The sequence below is a fragment of the Heteronotia binoei genome, chromosome 8 (genome assembly GCF_032191835.1).
Source record: "Heteronotia binoei isolate CCM8104 ecotype False Entrance Well chromosome 8, APGP_CSIRO_Hbin_v1, whole genome shotgun sequence".
Taxonomy (NCBI): domain Eukaryota; kingdom Metazoa; phylum Chordata; class Lepidosauria; order Squamata; family Gekkonidae; genus Heteronotia; species Heteronotia binoei.
Genome location: NC_083230.1, coordinates 125899604 through 125924497, shown reverse-complemented (window position 1 = coordinate 125924497; position 24894 = coordinate 125899604). Strand labels below are relative to the sequence as shown.

General features: G+C 51.9%; 1 protein-coding gene across 1 annotated transcript in view; it reads right to left on the bottom strand.

The window, feature by feature from the left end:
• Positions 1 to 2263: 2263 nt before the first annotated feature.
• NET1 (neuroepithelial cell transforming 1) overlaps positions 2264 to 24894 on the bottom strand; it is a 39660-nt gene continuing 17029 nt past the window's right edge. The window contains 7 exon segments of the mRNA XM_060246028.1: positions 2264 to 4603; positions 5516 to 5702; positions 10581 to 10751; positions 12807 to 13064; positions 14533 to 14609; positions 16504 to 16600; positions 20207 to 20269. Coding sequence (XP_060102011.1) covers positions 4206 to 4603; positions 5516 to 5702; positions 10581 to 10751; positions 12807 to 13064; positions 14533 to 14609; positions 16504 to 16600; positions 20207 to 20269 — 1251 coding nt within the window. The 3' untranslated portion in view covers positions 2264 to 4205.

Below are 24894 nucleotides of genomic sequence, written 5' to 3'. Positions count from 1 at the left end.
AGATTTATAAACCGCCCTTCTCTCTGAATCAGTCTCAGAGTGGCTTACAATCTTCTTTATCTTCCTCCCCAACAGAAACTCTGTGAAAGAACTCTCATAGCAGCTGCCCTTTCAACCTCTGCCAGAGCTCTGGCTGACCCAAGGCCATTCCAGCAGCAGCAAGTGGAGCAGTGGGGAATCAAACCCGGTTCTCCCAGATAAGAGAGCTCTGGCTGACCCAAGACCATTCCAGCAGCTGTAAGTGGAGGAGTGGGGAATCCAACCCAGTTCTCCCAAATAAGAGAGCTATGGCTGACCCAAAGCCATTCCAGCAGCTGCAAGTGGAGGAGTGGGGAATCAAACCCGGTTCTCCCAGATAAGAGAGCTCTGGCTGACCCAAGGCCATTCCAGCAGCTGCAAGTGAAGGAGCGGGGAATCAAACCTGGTTCTCCCAGATAAGAGAGCTCTGGCTGACCCAAGGCCATTCCAGCAGCTGCAAGTGGAGGAGGGGGGAATCAAACCTGGTTCTCCCAGATAAGAGAGCTCTGGCTGACCCAAGGCCATTCCAGCAGCTGCAAGTGGAGGAGGGGGGAATCAAACCCGGTTCTCCCAGATAAGAGAGCTCTGGCTGACTCAAGGCCATTCCAGCAGGTGCAAGTGGAGGAGGGGGGAACAAAACCCGGTTCTCCCAGATAAGAGAGCTATGGCTGACCCGAGGCCACTCCAGCAGCTGCAAGTGGAGGAGTGGGGAATCAAACCCGGTTCTCCCAGATAAGAGAGCTCTGGCTGACCCAAGGCCATTCCAGCAGCTGCAAGTGGAGGAGGGGGGAATCAAACCCGGTTCTCCCAGATAAGAGAGCTTTGGCTGACCCAAGGCCATTCCAGCAGCTGCAAGTGGAGGAGGGGAGAATCGAACCTGGTTCTCCCAGATAAGAGAGCTCTGGCTGACCCAAGAGAGCTCTGGCTGACCCAGTAGCTGGAATTGAGTGGGGAATGAAACCCAATTCTCCCAGATAGGAGTCCGCACACTTAACTCCTACACCAAACTGGCTCTCTAGAGAGGAGGAGTCCCTTGAAGGCAGCTTGAGATCAGAAGAAACCCATTCGGAGATCCTCAGGGGAAACCCCAAATTGAGAGCGGTCAGGAATAACTGGGATGAAAGCTAGGAGATCCACAAAAGGGTCTCTCACATCCATGGAGAAGCAGCTATGGTCCACAGATTTATTTCCTTCATTTATATTCCACCTCTCTCCCTGAAGTGACTCAAGAATGGGGGGACATCTGATCCTGGTGGTGGACCTTCTGATGGCCCGTATGATCAGAGCAGTGAACCTCCTGAACGTCATAGTTGTGATAGAGAGCGTTGGCCTAGATGGGCCATTGGCCCACCAAAGGGTGATTAACTCATGGAATTCACTGCCACAGGTGTGGCAACTACAAGCATAAACAGCTTCAAGAGATTAGCCACGCAGTATAGATGGAACTGTCTGAGGCAGTGATGCTCTATATTCTTGGTGCCTGGTGGTGATGGGAGGCAACAATCAGAGGGCTTCTAGTGTCCTGGCCCCACTGATGGAATCTGGTTTTTTTGGCCACTGTGTGACACAGACTGGATGAGCCATTGGCCTGATCCAACATGGCTTCTCTTATGTTCTTGTGACACAAAGTGTTGGACTGGATGAGCCATTGGCCTGATCCAACATGGCTTCTCTTATGTTCTTGTGACACAAAGTGTTGGACTGGATGAGCCATTGGCCTGATCCAACATGGCTTCTCTCATGTTCTTATGTGACACAGAGTGTTGGACTGGATGAGCCATTGGCCTGATCCAACATGGCTTCTCTTATGTTCTTGTGACACAAAGTGTTGGACTGGATGGGCCATTGGCCTGACCCAACATGGCTTCTCTTCTGTTCTTATGTGACACAGAGTGTTGGACTGGATGAGCCATTGCCTGATCCAACATGGCTTCTCTTATGTTCTTCTGCGACACAGAGTGTTGGACTGGATGAGCCATTGGCCTGATCCAACATGGCTTCTCTCATGTTCTTCTGCGACACAGAGTGTTGGACTGGATGAGCCATTGGCCTGATCCAACATGGCTTCTCTTATGTTCTTATCCAACACGGCTTCTCTTGTGTTCATAGATCTTGAGTAAGGATATCTTCTGTCTGGGGCTGTGGTTAAATTTAAGTTTTGCAAGTTTCCCTTGTGGGAACTAAATGCCGAACCCAACCCCAGTTGTAATCCCAGTCTCCGCATTAAGAAAACACCACACGAACATTTGCTGACAAGTGTTTAATTGTACTCCGGTATGGACACTGTACAGATCTTTACAGAGAACGAACCACTTTGCTTTGGTTGTCGTCTATTTACATTCGCTTTCCAGAACCGCACCGCGCCACCATCTCAACGTGCCGTCTTTCCCCTGGGGACAATTTTGGTTGCGCTTGAGGGGTTCCCCTTCTTAGGTTCTGGCGTTAACTAGCTCAGGGCCATTTGCTGCTATTTCACCCCATCGAGAGAAGCGGCCCTTCCCTAAGCATGGGCTTCCCCTCACAAAAACTGCAAGTAAATAGACTTTTACCGTTTCCCTCTCCCCGCTCATCTTTCACTACCTCCTCCCACACACCCTTCTTACGACATACCTCTGGGCTTTCCTCTCTGGCTCCCAACAGCATAGGCCATGCCACGGCCTACCCAACAACTTTTCATCCCTTTACGCTCTCCATGATCTGGTTTCTCTCTGCCTAAGCCTTCCGCGACGTTCCTAGAACCTCTCTGCCCTGTCCACCGCTGTTCACTTTCAGTAGTTCAGAGGACGCAAGCCCGCTCTAAGCAGGCTGGCTGTGGTCATCTCCAATGCTACAAACGGTAGAGCCTCCCGTTGGCTCGACTGTTAAAAATTGCCACTTGCCGATCCGAAGGTTTCCCCTGTGCCTTTAGAGAGGGGAGGTCTCATGAATTGGCTCCTCCCTCTCACATGGCACAGTCGCTCTGGACCAATGGGAAAAGGGGGACTTGGCTCTACCGTTTCTCACTGGCTCAGGAGTTTTATGGCTTTGTTTCACTCGGTGAAAGTTTGGAATTGGCTTTTAAATATACACAACAAACTGGCATACACACACCATCAAGTACTTAAAGGGGAAGGAGGGGGGGAAAGAGATCCCACACAGAGAAATATACTGACAAAGTACAAAAAGGAAATGGCCACAAACTTATTCAAATAATAGTAATAATAATAATAATAATAATAAAAAAAAGATTACATACCAGGCAGGTAGTCACAATTCACACAAGGAATGTACAACAACAAATTTTTTTTTTTTAAAAAGGAGATTCAGAATTCCAGTCAATAAAACAGAAAACCTGCTGAACGTAGGAGTCTCCTCTGAAGAAAATACAGGCTGCAAGCCTTCAGGCCACTTCCTCTAGAGTAATCATATTGGCTTTCATTAGACTGCTCCAGATGAAGCAGTTCATTAGCCATCTTATGGTCACGCTACCTTATTCTGGGAGCTACAGAATACTCAAATTTTAAATACTCAAAGCCTGGGCTTTTTTTTTGGTAACAGGAACTCCTTTGCATATTAGGCCACACCCTCCTGACGTAGCCAATCCTCCTGGAGCTTACAGGGCTCGTCTTACGGGGCCTACTGTAAGCTCCAAGAGGATTGGCTACGCCGGGGCTGTGTGACCTCATATGCAAAGGAGTACCTGCTACCAAAAAAAGCCTTGCTCAAAACTGATTGGGGATGGGGTGGGGGAGAATCGGTTTTCTTCCGATGCTCTGCCATCTTTGCAAAACTAACATGGGAAGCGTGGCTGTTTCTTGGGGTCACGTGACCACCGAAGCCTGCTCCAAAACGCTCCCCCCCCCCTCCCCGAAATAATACCGTTTGACACTTCGAAGAACTCTGTCCGGAATCTTCGGCTACAATGCGATTTAACTCCTCCAAAGGGGGAGGGGGAAGGGAAAAAAGAATCACGATCCTTAATTCTTTTTTTTTCTCTACCAGAATCAGACTCCAGTTCAACAACGGTCGCGGAGAACCGTAGCTGCCGTAAAAAGAAAAAACAAAACAAAACAAAAATACACGGGAAACCCCAAAAACAAAAATAACGTGTTTGCAGAAGAGCAGTCCCTGCCGTTCTCACATTACAGGAAAGAAAATGTACACTTTTATTTATAAATAAACAGTGGGGCGGAGGCCTCCGGAGGGGCTCACACCAGAGTCTCTTTCCGTTTCCCACTCATCTGGGCCTTCTCCCTCGTCCTCCGGAGGCCCGAGTGTATCCGGAAGGGCCTGGCAGGCTTGGGCTCCTCGGCTGTGTCCATTCCGGAGACGCACTCTGCGCCGTTCTCGTCCAGCTCCATGTGGGAGAGCGAGGACTGCCGCCTCTGGATTTTGGCACTGGACACGGCGGGGCCGTTCTCTTCCGCCTCCTCGCTGAGCTCCGGCAGCTCTTTGAGCTCCGCAGGGGCCACAGCTGACTGGTAGGGGGCGATGGCTGAGCGGACGCAGTTCAGCCACTGCTGCTTGTGGAAGATGTCGTTGGCCTGGAGCGTGTGGGACTGGCCCGGGGAAGGGTCTCGGATGCGGACCCGGAAGATGTTCTTGGCTGCGAGCAGGAGACACAATGTCAACGTAAGTGAAGGTTGATTTTAGCTAGAAGTTTTCATGTAAGCCTCCGAGTTTCATTCACATCATCTGAACATAAAGAGCCCTGCTGGATCAGACCAGTGAAGGTCCATCTAGTTCAGCCTCCTGTCTCACACAGGGGCCAACCAGTTCCTCTGGAGGGCCAACAACAGGGCAGAGAGGCTGAGGCCTACATAAGAACATCAGAAGAGCCCTGCTGAGTCAGACCAGGGAGGGTCCATCTAGTCCAGCCTCCTGTCTCACACAGGGGCCAACCAGTTCCTCTGGAGGGCCAACAACAGGGCAGAGGCCAAGGCCTTCAGAAGAACATCAGAAGAGCCCTGCTGGATCAGACCAGTGAGGGTCCATCTAGTCCAGCCTCCTGTCTCACACAGGGGCCAACCAGTTCCTCTGGAGGGCCAACAACAGGGCAGAGAGGCTGAGGCCTACATAAGAACATCAGAAGAGCCCTGCTGGATCAGACCAAGGAGGGTGCATCTATTTCCTCTGGAAGGCCAGTGTCGGAGAAGAGAGGATAAGGCCTTCCCCCTGACTTTGCCTCCTGGCTCTGGGATTCAGAGGCTAAATGCCTCTGTAGAGGTTCCCTTTAGTCACAACCCATTTGCTGTTAGCTGTAGGACGGCAGGCCCGATCTTATCAGATCTAAGCAGGGTTTCGCTGTGGTCAGCATTTGGAAGGGAGGCCACCAGGGAATCCCAGGGTCACGATGCAGGCAACGGCAAGCCCCCTCTGAAACGTCTCCTGCGTTGAAATGCAACTTGACAGCGAGAGAAAGAGATGGAGAAGAAGAGACGGACCCTTCTCAGTCTTCGGCTCCAGCACAGGGAAACCGAAGGGAGGGGAGAGAGAGGGAGGCGGATTTGCTTCCTACCTTTATCGGAATTGCCAAACGCGCCCCGGAAGGAGCCTCCCATCTTCACATCGCCGTCTTGCAAGTCCTCCAGCACTAGGTCCTGGACAGGTAACGGCTGGCGGTACACCTGGTAAGAGTGGCGCTCGTTGCGGGTGACGGGCCGAGTCAAAACTAAGATGTCTTGGAAGAGGAAGACGTAGAGTTTCTAGAGGGGGAAAAGAGAGAGAGAGAGAGAGATCTGGGTGAGCACCTGACTCAGTGACTCTGGCCAGTGAACAGGTAACCTGGTGTTGTGACCAGCATTCCGAATAATGGGATTTGCAATAGAGCAACTGATTATCTGCCAGATGCTGAAGCTCGAATCCTTTGGCCACCCAATGAGAAGGGAACGCTCACTGAAGAAGATCCTGGTGCTGGCAAAGACCAAAGGCAAAAGAAGAAGGGGACGGCAAAGGATGAGACGGCTGGACAGCGTTACAGATGTAACAAAGACGAATTTGAGCAGACTTTGGAGGGTGGTGGAAGACAGGGGGGCCTGGCGTGACTTGGTCCAGGGGGTCGCCAAGAGTCGGACTCGACTCTGCGACTGAAGAACAACGATTAAGTGCATACCAGAACCGATGTTCCCTCTAAGCTGCAGAGTCTTGTGAGCAAAAATTCTACTTTGTGAGCTACTGACATTAAAGTTGTGAGCGACTGGCACTGTTAGCTCTTGCATAAATTATTGTGCTCTGGGGGCCATTTTTCCTGAGCTAAGACAAAAACGTGTGAGCTGCAGGCTAAAAACCTGTGAGCTAGCTCACGCTAACTCAGCTTCGAGGAAACACCGACCAGATGGTATTGTAGGCAAGAAGATGATGATATTGGATTTATATCCCACCCTCCACTCCAAAGAGTCTCAGAGCGGCTCACAATCTCCTTTACCTCCCCCCCACCCCCACAACAGACACCCTGTGAGGTAGATGAAGATATTGAATTTATATCCCGCCCTCCACTCCAAAGGGCCTCTGAGCGGCTAATAATCTCCTTTACCTTTCCTCCCCACAACGGACACCCTGTGAGGTAGATGAAGATATTGGATTTATATCCCTCCCTCCACTCTGAAGAGTCTCAGAGCGGCTCACAATCTCCTTTCCCTTCCTCCCCCACAACAGACACCCTGTGAGGTGGGTGGGGCTGCAGAGGGCTCTCACACCACCTGCCCTTTCAAGGACAACCTCTGCCAGAGCTATGGCTGACCCAAGGCCATTCCAGCAGCTGCAAGTGGAGGAGTGGGGAATCAAACCCGGTTCTCCCAGATAAGAGTCCGCACACTTAACCACTACACCAAACTGGCTCTCCAGTTTGGCAAAAACCATTTGGAGAGCTACCGTTGGCCACCCCTGGCTTAGAGTACACGGAGACTGGGGACAGCTGAGCCCCAAAGCTTTTAGGCCAAGTCTCCCCAGTGCACAATAACATGAATTCATCTATATTATGCCCCTTGGTGCTACTGAAAGGTGGACGAAAATGAACACCCCCTCTGGACTTCAAACAGGGAGGGGGGCAAAGCTGCTACAACAGGGTCCCCCCAAGCATTTTTGAGCCTGGGGGCATTTCAGAAATTCTGACAAAGAATAACGCCACAAAATGGCCGCTGCAGGAGGCAGAACCAGCCACAACATGGCTGCCGGAGGAGGAGCCAGCCAGCCACACGACAGCCTTGTTCGCGCAGTGAAGATCCTCTCGGCTGTTGCCCGAACAAGGCTTTTAAAGCCTGCACAGTCAATCAAATCCACCAACGGCCAATCAGAAGCCTTACTGAGCAAAAGCCCCACCTGGCCCCTCCCACTTCGGCGGGCCCTAGGAAAGGGGATGGCTGGCGCCATGGCGTCCACGGGCACCATGCTGAGGACCCTGGTATTACACAGCCTAGCCAGGCAAGACTGCGACCATTCCTATGCGAACGTCTTCTATTGTCAGGTTGTGCCAGAATTTCTATTGGGGGCGATTCTCTTTATGAAAATGGCCATATTGGATCAAGCTAGTGGCCCATCCAGTCCAACACTCTGTGTCACATAAGAGAAGCCATATTGGGTCAGGCCAATGGCCCATCCAGTCCAACACTCTGTGTCACATAAGAACATAAGAGAAGCCATGTTGGGTCAGGCCAGTGGCCGATCCAGTCCAACACTCTGTGTCACAGAAGAACAGAAGAGAAGCCATGTTGGATCAGGCCAATGGCCCATCCAATCCAACACTCTGTGTCACAGAAGAACAGAAGAGAAGCCATGTTGGGTCAGGCCAGTGGCCGATCCAGTCCAACACTCTGTGTCACAGAAGAACAGAAGAGAAGCCCTGTTGGATCAGGCCAATGGCCCATCCAGTCCAACACTCTGTGTCACAGAAGAACAGAAGAGAAGCCATGTTGGGTCAGGCCAGTGGCCCATCCAGTCCAACACTCTGTGTCACAGAAGAACAGAAGAGAAGCCCTGTTGGATCAGGCCAATGGCCCATCCAGTCCAACACTCTGTGTCACAGAAGAACAGAAGAGAAGCCATGTTGGGTCAGGCCAGTGGCCCATCCAGTCGAACACTCTGTGACACAGAAGAACAGAAGAGAAGCCATGTTGGATCACGCCAACAGCCCATCCAGTCCTTCATTCTGTGTCGCATAAGAACATAAGAGAAGCCATGTTGGGTCAGGCCAATGGCCCATCCAGTCCAACACTCTGTGTCACATAAGAACAGAAGAGAAGCCATGTTGGGTCAGGCCAGTGGCCCCTCCAGTCCAACACTCTGTGTCACATAAGAACAGAAGAGAAGCCATGTTGGGTCAGGCCAGTGGCCCATCTAGTCCAACACTCCGTGTCACACAGTGGCCAATATGTGTGTGTGTATACACACACACACACATATATACACACTATGGCTAATAGCCACTGATGGACCTCTGCTCAATATTTTTATCCAATCCCCTCTTAAAACTGTCTGAGTTTCCAGCTTCTACGTTCTGAGCGGCAGCACCAGCCCAGCCCTTTGAGCGCGGCTGCGTCAAGACTTCAAACCGCCGACGGTTGGCTTTGGCTCCAGGAGGTTGCGTGCCTGGAAGACTTCAGCGCCTGCATTACATCACCGGGAATGCTCAGGAAATCCTTTCCGAACAACTGCGCAACGCATGTCATGCTCGCCACGGTAATTTTAAGCTCGTTATTTCACAACCTCCCGAAACCTGGACGGAGGCCAGCCCTGCTTTTAAGTCTCCAAAGGGGCTGTCTGGTCCAGGGGCTTTTCTTAATGGGTTCCTTCAAACCCCAGCCCCAAAGCAGGCGCCAGGAGGCTGTGAAGAGAGAGGAACTCCGAATCAGACCTTTCTCTTTAAAACAAAATCGGAGGAAGAAGAAGATGATATTGGATTTATAGCCTGCCCTATACTCCGAATCTCAGAGCGGCTCACAATCTCCTTTCCCTTCCTCCGCCACAACAGATGCCCTGTGAGGTGGGTGGGGCTGCAGAGGGCTCTCACAGCAGCTGCCCTTTCAAGGACAACCTCTGCCAGAGCTCTGGCTGACCCAAGGCCGTTCCAGCAGCTGCAATGGAGGAATGGGGAATGAAACCCGGTTCTCCCAGATAAGAGAGCTCTGGCTGACCCAAGGCCATTCCAGCAGCTGCAAGTGGAGGAGTGGGGAATCAAACCCGGTTCTCCCAGATAAGAGAGCTCTGGCTGACCCAAGGCCATTCCAGCAGCTGCAAGTGCAGGAGTGGGGAATCAAACCCGGTTCTCCCAGATAAGAGAGCTCTGGCTGACCCAAGGCCATTCCAGCAACTGCAAGTGGAGCAGTGGGGAATCAAACCCGGTTCTCCCAGATAAGAGAGCTCTGGCTGACCCAAGGCCATTCCAGCAGCTGTAAGTGGAGGAGTGGGGAATCCAACCCAGTTCTCCCAAATAAGAGAGCTATGGCTGACCCAAAGCCATTGCAGCAGGTGCAAGTGGCTGACCCAAGGCCATTCCAGCAGCTGCAAGGGGAGAAGTGGGGATTCAAACCCGGTTCTCCCAGATAAGAGAGCTCTGGCTGACCCAAGGCCATTCCAGCAACTGCAAGTGGAGCAGTGGGGAATCAAACCCGGTTCTCCCAGATAAGAGAGCTCTGGCTGACCCAAGGCCATTCCAGCAGCTGTAAGTGGAGGAGTGGGGAATCCAACCCAGTTCTCCCAAATAAGAGAGCTATGGCTGACCCAAAGCCATTGCAGCAGGTGCAAGTGGAGGAGTGGGGAATCAAACCCGGTTCTCCCAGATAAGAGAACTCTGGCTGACCCAAGGCCATTCCAGCAGCTGCGAGTGGGAGTGGGGTATCAAATCCGGTTCTCCCAGATAAGAGAGCTCTGGCTGACCCAAGGCCATTCCAGCAGGTGCAAGTGGAGGAGTGGGGAATCAAACCCGGTTCTCCCACATAAGAGAGCTCTGGCTGACCCAAGGCCATTCCAGCAGCTGCAAGGGGAGAAGTGGGGAATCAAACCCAGAGAAGAGTCCACGCACTTCACTGCTACCCCAAACTGGCTCTCCAAGAAGTAAGTAAAGGTATTTAGGGGGAAGTATTTGTGAAGTCCCTGCATTGTGCAGGGGAGTTGGACCAGATGACCCTGGAGGTCCCTTCCAATTCTATGGTGCAGGATCTTAATATACGAAGGTCACTCTTTCCCAAGAAGTGGTATCGGAACATGTTCTCGAGCATTTCAACCTTCCACCAGGGGCTGCCTTAACTGGGTCACTAGGTTCCCCCCACCCACACACAACTGGTGTGTGTGTGTGTGTTGGGGGGGAACTTAACAGCAACAAGGGGAGGCCCACTCCGAAACTGGCAGCAACATAACTTCTGGCACGCAACGGAAGTTATGTCGCTGGCAATGCTGGCCTAGGTCCCCCCCCACCCCGCTGCCATGAAGGCCCTGCCCCCTGCCGGTCAGCTGACCGGCAGCAGGGGGCGTGGTCTGGGGGATCCCCGCCCCCACCCCCAGCGAGAGGCTAACCATTCTGAGCTCCGACCGCCTCGGGAAGCCTTGATGTAGAGAGGGCAGGGCTGGCGTCACCGAAAAGAGAAACTTACGTGGCCGTTCTTGTTCTTCAGCTCCCCGTGGCACAGAAGCACCTTGCTGGATTCAATCCGCGGGTCTTTCTGCTTCTCGTCGAGGTATTCCAGCTTGTCGACGTAGTACTGGCACTCCGACTCCCCTTTCTTCAAGTTGATGTCAGACAGGACCCCCTGGATTATGGAGATCTACAGAGGACGGAAGCCACGAGTCAAAACCGCTGGAAGGTTTCCCCGCCTCTCACTGTTCAGATGGTAAACGCGGCATGCAGTCTCAGATCGCAATAAAGGCAAGGAAAAGAGTACCGCTTGGCTGAATGCCACACGTTTAATATGGTTTCCAAACCTCGCTGCTCTGAATCAAGTCGGCTCGGCCCGCCATCTTTCAGAGCACCACCTCTTGCCACCATCACTGACGCGCAACCCAACGAAAGCTCTCCTATGGAAAAGCGATGCCGTGCACTTGCCCAGCTCGCACTGATTTAAAGGAGGGTGTGCAAAAGTACTTCTTGGCGGGTTATGACTGCATATCCAGATGTGCCGGCCTCCCACTCTAACGCCCTTGTCTGTGACATCTGAAATCAGCTGCCTCGCTGGTGAATGAAGTCAACATCAAGAAGAGCCCTGCTGTATCAGACCAGGGAGGGTCCATCTAGTCCAGCCTCATGTCTCACACAGAGGCCAGCCAGTTCCTCTGGAGGGCCAACAACAGGGCAGGGAGGCCGAGCCTTCATAAGAGCATCAGAAGAGCCCTGCTGGATCAGACCAGGGAGGGTCCATCTAGTCCAGCCTCATGTCTCACACAGAGGCCAGCCAGTTCCTCTGGAGGGCCAACTGGGTATGGAGGTCGAGGCCTTCCCCTGAGAAGAACATCAAAAGAGCCCTGCTGGATCAGACCAGTGAAGGTCTATCTAGTACAGCCTCCTGTCTCACACAGTGGCCAGCCAGTTCCTCTGGAGGGCCAACAACAGGGCAGAGAGGCCGAGGCCTTCATAAGGACATCAGAAGAGCCCTGCTGGATCAGACCAGGGAGGGTCCATCTAGTCCAGCCTCCTGTCCCACACAGGGGCCAACCAGCTCCTCTGGAGGGCCAACAACAGGGCAGAGAGGCCGAGGCCTTCATAAGAACATCAGAGGAGCCCTGCTGGATCAGACCAAGGAGGGTCCATCTAGTCCAGTCTCCTGTCTCACACAGAGGCCAGCCAGTTCCTCTGGAGGGCCAACAACAGGGCAGAGAGCCGAGGCCTTCATAAGAACATCAGAAGAGCCCTGCTGGATCAAACCAGTGAAGGCCCATCTAGTACAGCCTCATGTCTCACACAGTGGCCAGCCAGTTCCTCTGGAGGGCCAACTGGGCATGGAGGCCGAGGCCTTCCCCTGAGAAGAACATCAGAAGAGCCCTGCTGGATCAGACCAGTAAGGGTCCATCTAGTCCAACATCCTGTCTCACACAATGGCCAACCAGTTCTTCTGGGGCTCCAGCAACAGGGCACAGACACCGAGATCTTTCCCAGATGTTGCCTCCTGTAACTGAGCTTCAGGGGTTTACTGCCCGTGAATGTGGAGTATTCTCTTAGCCCCCATGGCTAGAAGTCACTCAGACATCTCCTCCTCTGTAAATCTGTCTAAGTCCCTTTTAAAGCTGGCTATTCTTTTGGCCATCACTACATCCTCCATGCTATACAACCACCACACCATGTGAGCGGAGGGCATTTCCATTTACAGTCTGCCCATTTCAGTGATCAAATAAACTTAATGAAGAACAAACCTGTAGATTTATATCCCGCCCTTCCGCCTGAAGTAGAGTCTCAGAGTGGTTTACAATCTTCTTTATCTTCTTCCCCCAACAGACACCCTATGAGGTGGGTGGGGCTGAGAGGGCTGTCACAGCAGCTGCCCTTTCAAGGACAACTCCTGCGAGAGCTATGGCTGACCCAAGGCCATTCCAGCAGGTGCAAGTGGAGGAGTGGGGAATCAAACCCGGTTCTCCCAGATAAGAGAGCTCTGGCTGACCCAAGGCCATTCCAGCAGCTGCAAGTGGAGGAGTGGGGAATCAAACCCCGTTCTTCCAGATAAGAGTGCACACACTTAACCACTGCACCAAACCGGCTCTCTTAATGACTCCCTTGAGAACTGCTATTTCATAGAGAAGGCTCACCAGTAGATTTGAGACCCCTTAATTTCAAAGCATTTATATCCACACCCTTGAAGTTCACGATGGATAAAACCCAGAGAGCCACTTACGGCTTCTTCCAGAATCTGGACATCCAGGTGGTCGTTGGGCGTGTGCCTGAGGATCTCTTTCAAGAGCAGGGGGTATTTCACCAGACGACTCCGCGGGATGTCCAGAAAGCTCCACAGGTCCAGCTTGCGGCTGAAGGGAGACTCGAGGCAGCGCTGGAGGAAATCCTGGACTCTCCGATCTTGCTTCTTCTGGTCCAGCAGGGCCTTTGCTGCCAACTGATTGCTGCAGTAGGCTTTGTAGGCGTTCAAACCTGGGAGCTGCAAAAAAAACCAACCCCAAAACATCTGTTCATGGCTCCCTTGGAAGAAGAAGAAGAAATTGGATTTATATCCCACCCTCCACTCCAAAGAGTCTCAGAGCGGCTCACAATCTCCTTTCCCTTCCCCCCCGCCCCACAACAGACACCCTGTGAGGTAGATGAAGATATTGGATTTATATCCTGCCCTCCACTCCGAAGAGTCTCAGAGCAGCTCACAATCTCCTTTGCCTTCCTCCCCCCCCCCCCACAACAGACACCTTGTGAGGTGGGTGGGGCTGGAGAGGGCTCTCACAGCAGCTGCCCTTTCAAGGACAACCTCTGCCAAAGCTCCGGCTGACCCTAGGCCATTCCAGCAGCTGCAAGGGGAGGAGTGGGGAATCAAACCTGGTTCTCCCAGATAAGATAGCTCTGGCTGACCCAAGGCCATTCCAGCAGCCGCAAGTGGAGGAGTGCGGAATCAAACCCAGTTATCCCAGATAAGAGTTCACACACTTCACCACAACACCAAACTGGCTCTTTCTGGTAGCAATGAATGAGTCAGGCAGTTTCCTTTTTCCTGAATGGGGTGCGCTTTACAGTCTTACGGGTGAGGTTTTTGAGGAACTGCGCTCATTCAGCTGGGGGAAACGGTAGTGGGAAGATGGAAGAAAGCACAACTGGAGAAGTAAATATACACACATATATAAGTCACTGTGTGACACAGCGTATTGGACTGGATGGGCCATTGGCCTGATCCAACATGGCTTCTCTTCTGTTCTTATGTGACACAGAGTGTTGGACTGGAGGGGCCATTGGCCTGATCCAACATGGCTTCTCTTCTGTTCTTATGTGACACAGAGTGCTGGACTGGATGGGCCATTGGCCTGATCCAACATGGCTTCTCTTCTGTTCTTATGTGACACAGAGTGCTGGACTGGATGAGCCATTGGCCTGATCCAACAGGGCTTCTCTTCTGCTCTTATGTGACACAGAGTGTTGGACTGGATGAGCCACTGGCCTGATCCAACGTGGCTTCTCTTATGTTCTTATGTGACACAGAGTGTTGGACTGGATGGGCCATTGGCCTGATCCAACAGGGCTTCTCTTCTGTTCTTATGTGACACAGAGTGCTGGACGGGATGAGCCATTGGCCTGATCCAACAGGGCTTCTCTTCTGTTCTTATGTGACACAGAGTGTTGGACTGGATGGGCCACTGGCCTGATCCAACATGGCTTCTCTTCTGTTCTTCTGTGACACAGAGTGTTGGACTGGATGGGCCACTGGCCTGATCCAACATGGCTTCTCTTCTGTTCTTAAGCACCTGATGCTCAAGTTCTCAAATTATTAGGCAGCGCAGAGCCTTACATACAGCAGAAGTGGTTTAGGCCTGAAATTATCAAGTCTGCGACACAAACCCAACTTGGGCAGCCTGCACCAGGCTCCCCCCGAACAGGCGAGAGAGAAGCAGCCCCCAGGAATGACTCACCCACTTCACAAGAATGGGTCCGATCTGCTCCACCGTCCCGTCCGGTCTCGTCGCTTCGGCCAACCTTGCCAGAAAGTCTGCAAGGTAAAAACGGAGGGGGGGTGTTGGCTTGAGTTACAAACCGCTTGAGTTACAAACCAAGAATTCTGCGTTCCCAAAGGCAAGGCCTGCCGATCCAAAGCCCCACAGAAGGACCCCGAAAGCTCTACCTACAGGATCCCGGGACTGCAAACCTCAAAGAACCCCCTACCCTGTCTATCATTTATTTATTTTAGTACATTTCTATTCCGCCCATTCCCCGTAGGGCTCAGGGCGGAAGACAACATATAATAAAACAATACAAATACAATACAAACATTTTATAAACAGGCAACTCGCCAGCACGCAGATGCCCATGACATCATGAGATTATGCATGGGATGGAGAGAGTAGAGAGAGAAGTCCTTTTCTCCCCTTCTCACAATACAAGAACTCGGTGGGCATTCGATGAAATCACTGAGCAGTCAGGTTAGAACGGATAAAAGGAAGTCCTTCTTCACACGAAGGGTGATTAACATGTGGAATTCACTGCCACAGGAGGTGGTGGCGGCTACAAGCATAGCCAGCTTCAAGAGGGGATTGGATAAAAACATAGAGCAGAGGTCCATCAGTGGCTATTAGCAACATGCCTTCTCTTATGTTCTTATGTGACACAGAATATTGGGCTGGAAGGGCCATTGGTCTGATCCAAGATGGCTTCTCTTATGTCCTTATGTGACACAGAATGCTGGACTGGAAGGGCTGCTGGCCTGATCCAACATGCCTTCTATTATGTGACACAGAGTGTTGGACTGGATGGGCCATTGGCCTGACCCAACATGGCTTCTCTTATGTTCTTATGTGACACAGAGTGTTGGACTGGAAGGGCCACTGGCTTGATCCAACATGGCTTCTCTTATGTTCTTATGTGACACAGAGTGTTGGACTGGAAGGGCCACTGGCCTGATCCAACATGGCTTCTCTTTTGTGACACAGAGTGTTGGACTGGATGGGCCACTGGCCTGATCCAACATGGCTTCTTTTGTGTTCTTATGTGACACAGGGCGTTGGACTGGATGCGCCATTGGCCTGATCCAACATGACTTCTCTTATGTTCTTATGTGACACAGAGTGTTGGACTGGAAGGGCCACTGGCTTGATCCAACATGGCTTCTCTTATGTTCTTATGTGACACAGAGTGTTGGACTGGAAGGGCCACTGGCCTGATCCAACATGGCTTCTCTTTTGTGACACAGAGTGTTGGACTGGATGGGCCACTGGCCTGATCCAACATGGCTTCTTTTGTGTTCTTATGTGACACAGGGCGTTGGACTGGATGCGCCATTGGCCTGATCCAACATGGCTTCTCTTATGTTCTTATGTGACACAGAGTGTTGGACTGGAAGGGCCACTGGCTTGATCCAACATGGCTTCTCTTATGTTCTTATGTGACACAGAGTGTTGGACTGGAAGGGCCACTGGCCTGATCCAACATGGCTTCTCTTTTGTGACACAGAGTGTTGGACTGGATGGGCCACTGGCCTGATCCAACATGGCTTCTTTTGTGTTCTTATGTGACACAGAGCGTTGGACTGGATGGGCCACTGGCCTGATCCAACATGGCTTCTCTTATGTGACACAGAGTGCTGGACTGGATGGGCCACTGGCCTGATCCAACATGGCTTCTCTTATGTTCTTAAGCGACACAGAGTGTTGGAGTGGATGGGCCATTGGCCTGATCCAACATGGCTTCTCTTATGTTCTTAAACCTGTTCGGGGACCTGATGTGGGCCAAGCACTCTTCCCGAGTGTAGCCTACCTCTCAGAGATGTTGTGAAGATAAAATGAGGCACGCAGAACTGTGTATTAACCCGAAGAATGTCCAAGATAGGTAGGAAGGCGTTCTTTACAGTATTGTTTGCGACACAACAAAACAAAATGCCCAAGCCTTACCTTCGTGCAGAGGGATGTAGGAATCCAAGTCACCGAAAATGTGGGTGAGCTCTTCCTCGGACATGATGGATAGCTTCAGCATGGGATCGTGGTAGGCCTGTCGAACGAAGAGCGACAAAACGTCAAGGATGGGACATGGCAGTGCAGCCGCACAGGCTGGATGCTGTTTTGTGCGCCGCAGTTTCCGCCTCCAAAGACCAGCTGATGCCTCTGAGGGAATCAAACGGTACAGCTTCCTCGGGGCTGCATGAGGAATGTTGGTGAAGGGCGTTTGTGGAAACGGCTTGTATCGCTGGTAGCTACGATCCCTCCAGGATGAACAGCATGGAAAGATCCCGGGGACATGTGAAGCTGCCTCACACTGAATCAGACCCCTCTTGGTCCATCGAAGTCAGTCTTGTCTACTCAGACTGGCAGCGGCTCTCCAGAGTCTCAAGCTGAGGTTCTTCACGCCTGCTTGCCTGGACCCTTTTCAGTTGGAGATGCCGGGGCTTGAACCTAGGACCTTCTGCTTACCAAGTGGATGCTCTACCACTGAGCCACTGTCCCTCCCCTGACTGGCAGCGGCTCTCCAGGGTCTCAAGCTGAGGTTTTTCACATCTATTTGCCTGGACCCTTTTTAGTTGGAGATGCCGGGGATTGAACCTGGGACCTTCTGCTTACCAAGCAGAGGCTCTACCACTGAGCCACTGTCCCTCCCCTGCTGTCCAGGGTCTCAAGCTGAGGTTTTTCATGCCTGCTTGCCTGGACCCTTTTGAGTTGGAGATGCCGAGGATTGAACCTGGGACCTTCTGCTCACCAAGCAGATGCTCTTCCACTGAGCCACTGTCCCTCCCCTGACTGGCAGCGGCTCTACAGTGTCTCAAGCTGAGGTTTTTCACACCAATTTGCCTGGACCCTTTTCAGTCGGAGATGGCAGGAATTGAACCTGGGACCTTCTGCTTACCAAGCAGAGGCTCTACCACTGAGCCACTGTCCCTCCCCTGCTGTCCAGGGTCTCAAGCTGAGGTTTTTCACGTCTATTTGCCTGGACCCTTTTTAGTTGGAGATGCCGGGGCTTGAACCTGGGACCTTCTGCTTACCAAGCAGGTGCTCTACCACTGAGCCACCATCCCTCCCTTGACTGGCAGCGGCTCTCCAGGGTCTCAAGCTGAGGTTTTTCACACCTATTTGCCTAGACCCTTTTCAGTTGGAGATGCCGGGGCTTGAACCTGGGACCTTCTGCTTACCAAGCAGAGGCTCTACCACTGAGCTACTGTCCCTCCCCTGCTCTCCAGGGTCTCAAGCTGAGGTTTTTCACACCTATTTGCCTAGACCCTTTTCAGTTGGAGATGCCGGGGATTGAACCTGGGACCTTTTGCTTACCAAGCAGAGGCTCTACCACTGAGCTACTGTCCCTCCCCTGCTCTCCAGGGTCTCAAGCTGAGGTTTTTCACACCTATTTGCCTGGACCCTTTTCAGTTGGAGATGCCGGGGCTTGAACCTGGGACCTTCTGCTTACCAAGCAGAGGCTCTACCACTGAGCTACTGTCCCTCCCCTGCTCTCCATGGTCTCAAGGTGAGGTTTTTCATGCCTATTTGCCTAGACCCTTTTCAGTTGGAGATGCCGGGGATTGAACCTGGGACCTTTTGCTTACCAAGCGGATGCTCTACCACTGAGCCACTGTCCCTCCCCTGACTGGCAGTGGCTCTCCAGGGTCTCAAGCTGAGATTTTTCACATCTACTTGCCTGGACCCTTTTCAGTTGGAGATGCCGGGGATTGAACCTGGGACCTTCTGCTTACCAAGCAGCTGCTCTACCACTGAGCCACCGTCCCTCCCCGGGAGAAACGATGATCGAAAGGAAACAACCAGAAAAAGGTCCTCCTGCAAGGTAGTTTCAGAGGGCCACCCTGCCGGTGTAGAACAGCTGGGTTCAACTCCGACAAGATTTTGGAAGGACAAGCTTTCAAGAGACGAAGCTATCCGATGAAGGGAGCTATTACTCTCAAAAGCTTACGCCTCAAAACCCTTGCTGGTTTCTAATGTGCTGCTGGACTCGAATCCAGCACTTCGAAGTATGCCGACTTGGGAGTTCTCAGGAGTCTTCAGAGAGGATACAGCGAGGGTGCCAAACGTACAGGCGTAGGGGGCCGAATCAGGCCCCCGGAGGGCCCCTATCAGGCTCGCAAGGAAATCTGCTTCCTTCTCCCTCTCTCTCGCTTCCTTCAGTTATCAAAGGCTGTTAAATAAAATACTGCAAGACTGCTAATCTTTTAAACATGTTTTCTTTAGGGTTTTTTTTTAAAAGTCTTTAATTGTGTTTGTCTGTGTCTTTTATAAAGTTTCTCTCTCTGCTACCTGGCATTACATTTCATGACACGCGTGCCCTGGCCTGACAAGGTCTCGTTTATGTCAAATCCGGCCCGAGTTCGACACCCCTGGGTTACAGGACTCTAAACCAGCTGTCAAATATGGAGCACATTTTCCCACAAACACACCTCGGGAGGTGGCGGGCTCTCCTTCCTTGGAGGTTTTGAAACAGAGGCGGGATGGCCATCTGACAGCAATGCGGATCCTGTGAATTTAGGGGGAGGGGTTTGTGAGTTTCCTGCACTGTGCAGGGGGTTGGACTAGATGACCCTGGAGGTCCCTTCCAGCTCTATGGAGAGCCAGTTTGGTGTAGTGGTTAAGTGTGCGGACTCTTATCTGGGAGAACCGGGTTTGATTCCCCACTTCTCTACTTGTACCTGCTAGCATGGCCTTGGGTCAGCCTTAGCTCTGGCAGAGGTTGTCCTTGAAAGGGCAGTTGGTGTGAGAGCCCTCTCCAGCCCCACCCGCCTCACAGGGTGTCTGTTGTGGGGGAGGAAGGGAAAGGAGATTGTGAGCCGCTCTGAGACTCTTCGGAGCGGAGGGCGAGATATAAATCCAATATCATCTTCTTCTATGATGCTATATTCTATTAGGAAGAATGTCCTGACCATTAGAGGGGTTCCTGAGTGGAACAGGCTTCCTCCTCGGGAGGTGGTGGGCTCTCCTTCCTTGGAGGTTTTTCAACAGAGGCTGGATGGCCATCTGACAGCAATGAGGATCCTGTGGATTTAGGGGGAGGGGTTTGTGAGTTTAGAGCAGTTCCTCAGTGGAACAGGCTTCCTCCTGGGGAGGTGGTGGGCTCTCCTTCCTTGGAGGTTTCTCAACGGAGGCTAGAGGGCCATCTGACAGCAATGAAGATCCTGTGAATTTAGGGGGAGGGGTTTGTGAGTTTAGAGCGGTTCCTCAGTGGAACAGGCTTCCGCCTTGGGAGGTGGTGGGCTCTCCTCCCTTGGAGGTTTTTCAACAGAGGCTGGATGGCCATCTGACAGCAATGAAGATCCTGTGACTTTAGGGGGAGGGGTTTGTGAGTTTCCTGCATTGTGCAGGGGGTTGGACCAGTTCAGGGGTGGGAGACAGTGGCTCTCCAGATGCTTTTTTTTTGCCTACAACTCCCATCAGCCCCAGCCATTGGTCATGCTGGCTGGGGCTGATGGGAGTTGTAGGCAAAAAAAAAAAAAACATCTGAAGAGCCACTGTTCCCCACCCCTGGACTAGATGATTCCATGTTAAAAGCACAACGGAACTCTCCCCTTTAGAAGGTCTGCGGCTCAAGCCAGACCACAGTGCAGTTTCAAGAGGATGCATGCAACGCAGGGAGTGAGCGAACTGGGACGGGGGAGAAGAGACCCACCTTTCTGGCGAGCTTCAGGTCTTCAATCAAATCCTGCTCACCCCGGGAGAGTTCATAGATCGCCTAGTGAGACAACAAAGATGGGGGACCTTTTTTACAATGCCATTTCACCAAAAAAACCCCAAACCTCTATTTTATTTTATTTATTTTTTGCTATATTTCTATCCCGCCCGTTCTATGCAGACTCAAGGCGGCTAACGGCATAAAAGGCACAACAACAGACAATATCAAAACAATCAAACAAAATCACAATGGTGCTATTTCAGTTATTCAGGCGGATCATATAATATTTCCCTTCCTCGGTGTGTGCAGATCTCAGGGCAGTTAGTACTGCAGCGCGATAGCTCCAGACGCGGTGGCAGCCCTCTGTTACGTCTCATCCAAAACAGTTCAGTCTCGAAGACCCTGCAGAAGTGTGGTAAGTCCCGCAGGGCCTTGATGGCATCTGGGAGGGCGTTGCAGAGTGTTGGGACTACGACTGAGAAGGCTTTTGCTCTGGTAGAATTAAGCCCAAGATGGAATTTTGCCAAGGGATAGGCAAAAGATTTTGGGAACATGTGGGGCAAGGTGATCCCGCAGATAGGTAGGTCCTAGGCCGCATAGGGCTTTGAAGGTTAATATGAACATATATGAAAATATGAAGCTGCCTTATACCAAATCAGATCCTCGGTCCATCAAAGCCAGTCTTGTCTACTCAGACTGGCTGTGGCTCCGCAGGGTCTCAAGCTGAGGTTTTTCACGTCTAGAGTTGGAGATGCCAGGGATTGAACCTGGGACCTTCTGCTTACCAAGCAGATGCTCTACCACTGAGCCACCGTCCCTCCCCTGACTGGCAGTGGCTCTCCAGGGTCTCAGGCGGAGGTTTTTCACACTTACTTGGCTGGACCTTTTACAGTCGGAGATGCCGGGGATTGAACCTGGGACCTTCTGCTTACCAAGCAGAGGCTCTACCACTGGGCTATAGCCCACTTCATGGCTCTCCAAGGTCTCAAGCGGAGGTTTTTCACACTTACTTGGCTGGACCTTTTTCAGTCGGAGATGCCGGGGATTGAACCTGGGACCTTCTGCTTACCAAGCAGATGCTCTACCACTGAGACCTCTTCAGGGTCTCAAATGGAGGTTTTTCACACCTATTTGCCTGGATCCTTTTAGTTGGAGATGCTGGGGATTGAACCTGGGACCTTCTGCTTACCAAGCAGATGCTCTACCACTGAACCACAGTTCCTCCCCTGCTCTCCAGGGTCTCAAATGGAGGTTTTTCACACCTATTTGCCTGGACCCTTTTGAGTTGGAGATGCCGGGGAGTGAACCTGGGACCTTCTGCTTACCAAGCAGATGCTCTACCGCTGAGCTACCGTCCCTCCCCTTGAATACCAGAATCTTGAGATGGATTCGGTACGCAACAGGCAGCCCAGTGAAGCGCTCTCAGCACAGGCATCTCCCAGCTTATACATCTCCCAGGTTCTGCTGTTCCAACCCCACAGAGCATTAGCTGTTCCACAGCCTAGTTACACTGAGGTAGCAGTACGAGAGTCAACCCGGTCCAACTCATATTGGTGCAGCCGTTTCGGATCAGGAATCTGGCCCCTCCACAAACCCAACACCCCCCCCCCCCCGAGAAGGCCTAACTGCTGACTTGCAACTCCCCACCTGGACGTAACAGCCAAACAAGAGGGGGGAAGGCGCCGGTTATTGCTGAGAAAAGTACACACGACACAAAAGGTTCTGAAGCCAGGACTCCAGGCCAAGTTAAATATTAGGGCTTTTGTACTTCGACTCACGTTGTACGACAACGTGAAATACTGCACTAACTCCAAGGGGAGGAACCTTCGCTCTTCTAATTACCCACTTCGGTCAGAGATGTTTACTGAAACGCTTCCGTAAAAATTAACCCTAAGCCTTCACAGTGCCGTCACTTGCTTCTTCTGCCCAGCTCAGCGAGAGGGGCTCAGTTGCTTTGATACTGGCCTTTTGGAAAGACGGGAGTTGAGAGTTTACACGGAGGTGAACTTGGGAAGTCGTGGCTTCCGACTCACACGAGAGCTTAAGGCCACGGTTTCCAACTCCCATGTGCTGGAAGACACGATTCTGCACCACAGACGTTTTAACGTGTGGGTTCAAGCTGGGACAACTTTTATACTGTACTAAGACGGTTGCATCCAAAATAAACAGGCCCCTTAAAGACTAACGGTTATATGCAGTTCCCTTGTTTTCCATAAACCTATGGCTATTAGCCACACTGTATTATTGGATCTGTCTGGGGCAGTGATGCTCCGTATTCTTGGTGCTTGGGGAGGGCATAGTGGGAAAGCTTCTGGAGTTCTGGCCTCACTGGTGGACATGATGGCGCCTGGGTTTTTTTTGGCCACTCTGTGACACAAAGTGTTGGACTGGATGGGCCACTGGCCTGATCCAACATGGCTTCTCTTAAGTTCTTATGTGACACAGAGTGTTGGACTGGAGGGGCCACTGACCTGATCCAAAATGGCTTCTCTTCTGTTCTTATGTGACACAGAGTGTTGGACTGGAGGGGCCACTGGCCTGATCCAACATGGCTTCTCTTCTGTTCTTATGTGACACAGAGTGTTGGACTGGATGGGCCATTGGCCTGATCCAACATGGCTTCTCTTAAGTTCTTATGTGACACAGAGTGTTGGACTGGAGGGGCCACTGGCCTGATCCAACATGGCTTCTCTTCTGTTCTTATGTGACACAGAGTGTTGGACTGGATGGGCCATTGGCCTGATCCAACATGGCTTCTCTTCTGTTCTTATGTGACACAGTGTTGGACTGGATGGGCCATTGGCCTGATCCAACATGGCTTCTCTTCTGTTCTTATGTGACACAGAGTGTTGGACTGGATGGGCCATTGGGCTGATCCAACAGGGCTTCTCTTATATTCTTATGTGACACAGTGTTGGACTGGATGGGCCATTGGCCTGATCCAACATGGCTTCTCTTATGTTCTTATGTGACACAGTGTTGGACTGGATGGGCCATTGGCCTGATCCAACATGGCTTCTCTTATGTGACACAGAGTGTTGGACTGGATGGGCCATTGGCCTGATCCAACATGGCTTCTCTTATGTGACACAGAGTGTCGGACTGGATGGGCCATTGGCCTGACCCAACATGGCTTCTCTTATGTTCTTATGTGACACAGTGTTGGACTGGATGGGCCATTGGCCTGATCCAACATGGCTTCTCTTATGTGACACAGAGTGTTGGACTGGATGGGCCATTGGCCTGATCCAACATGGCTTCTCTTATGTGACACAGAGTGTTGGACTGGATGGGCCATTGGCCTGATCCAACATGGCTTCTCTTATGTGACACAGAGTGTTGGACTGGATGGGCCATTGGCCTGACCCAACATGGCTTCTCTTATGTTCTTATGTGACACAGTGTTGGACTGGATGGGCCATTGGCCTGATCCAACATGGCTTCTCTTATGTGACACAGAGTGTTGGACTGGATGGGCCATTGGCCTGATCCAACATGGCTTCTCTTATGTGACACAGAGTGTTGGACTGGATGGGCCACTGGCCTGATCCAACATGGCTTCTTCTTATGTTCTTAGCCTGTTCAAATTATATTTTCTTCTAAGCACCAGACTATTGTCTGCTGGATACCTGGGAATATTTTTCCAAGGAGCAGGGATGCAGTTACACAAAGAGTGGGGCATTTGAGGTAAGTCTAGGATTGGAGGAATACCCAGCAGAGCAGAACTTCCGCCTCCTGGACACTGATGCCCCTTCTCCAAACACCTGCCCGCAAACACACCTGGCAAAACCATGAGGGCCAGAAACACTGATTCTTTCTCCCCCTCGAAAAGAAGGCCAAGATGTCAAAAAACTCAAATCTAGTCCCTGTCCCAGACATTAGCCAAGAAACTGTACCAGGCAGGGGTTTTGTAGCAGGAACTCCTTTGCGTATTAGGTCTCACACCCTTGATGTAGATTTATACCCCGCCCTTCTCTCTGAAGCAGAAACTCAGAGCGGCTCACAATCTCCTATATCTTCTCCCCCCCACAACAGACACCCTGTGAGGTGGGTGAGGCTGAGAGGACTCTCAAAGCCTCTGCCCTTTCAAGGACAACCTCTGCGAGAGCTATGGCTGCCCCAAGGCCATTCCAGCAGCTGCAAGTGGAGGAGTGGGGAATCAAACCCGGCTCTCCCAGATAAGAGAGCTATGGCTGACCCAAGAGCATTCCAGCAGGGGCAAGTGGAGGAGTGGGGAATCAAACCCAGTTCTCCCAGATAAGAGAGCTCTGGCTGACCCAAGGCCATCCCAGCAGCTGCGAGTGGAGGAGTGAGGAATCAAACCCGATTCTTCCAGATAAGAGAGCTCTGGCTGACGCAAGGCCATTCCAGCAGCTGCAAGTGGAGGAGTGGGGAATCAAACCCGATTCTTCCAGATAAGAGAGCTCTGGCTGACCCAAGGCCATCCCAGCAGCTGCGAGTGGAGGAGTGAGGAATCAAACCCGATTCTTCCAGGTAAGAGAGCTCTGGCTGACGCAAGGCCATCCCAGCAGCTGCGAGTGGAGGAGTGAGGAATCAAACCAGATTCTTCCAGATAAGAGAGCTCTGGCTGACCCAAGGCCATCCCAGCAGCTGCGAGTGGAGGAGTGAGGAATCAAACCCAGTTCTCCCAGATAAGAGAGCTCTGGCTGACGCAAGGCCATTCC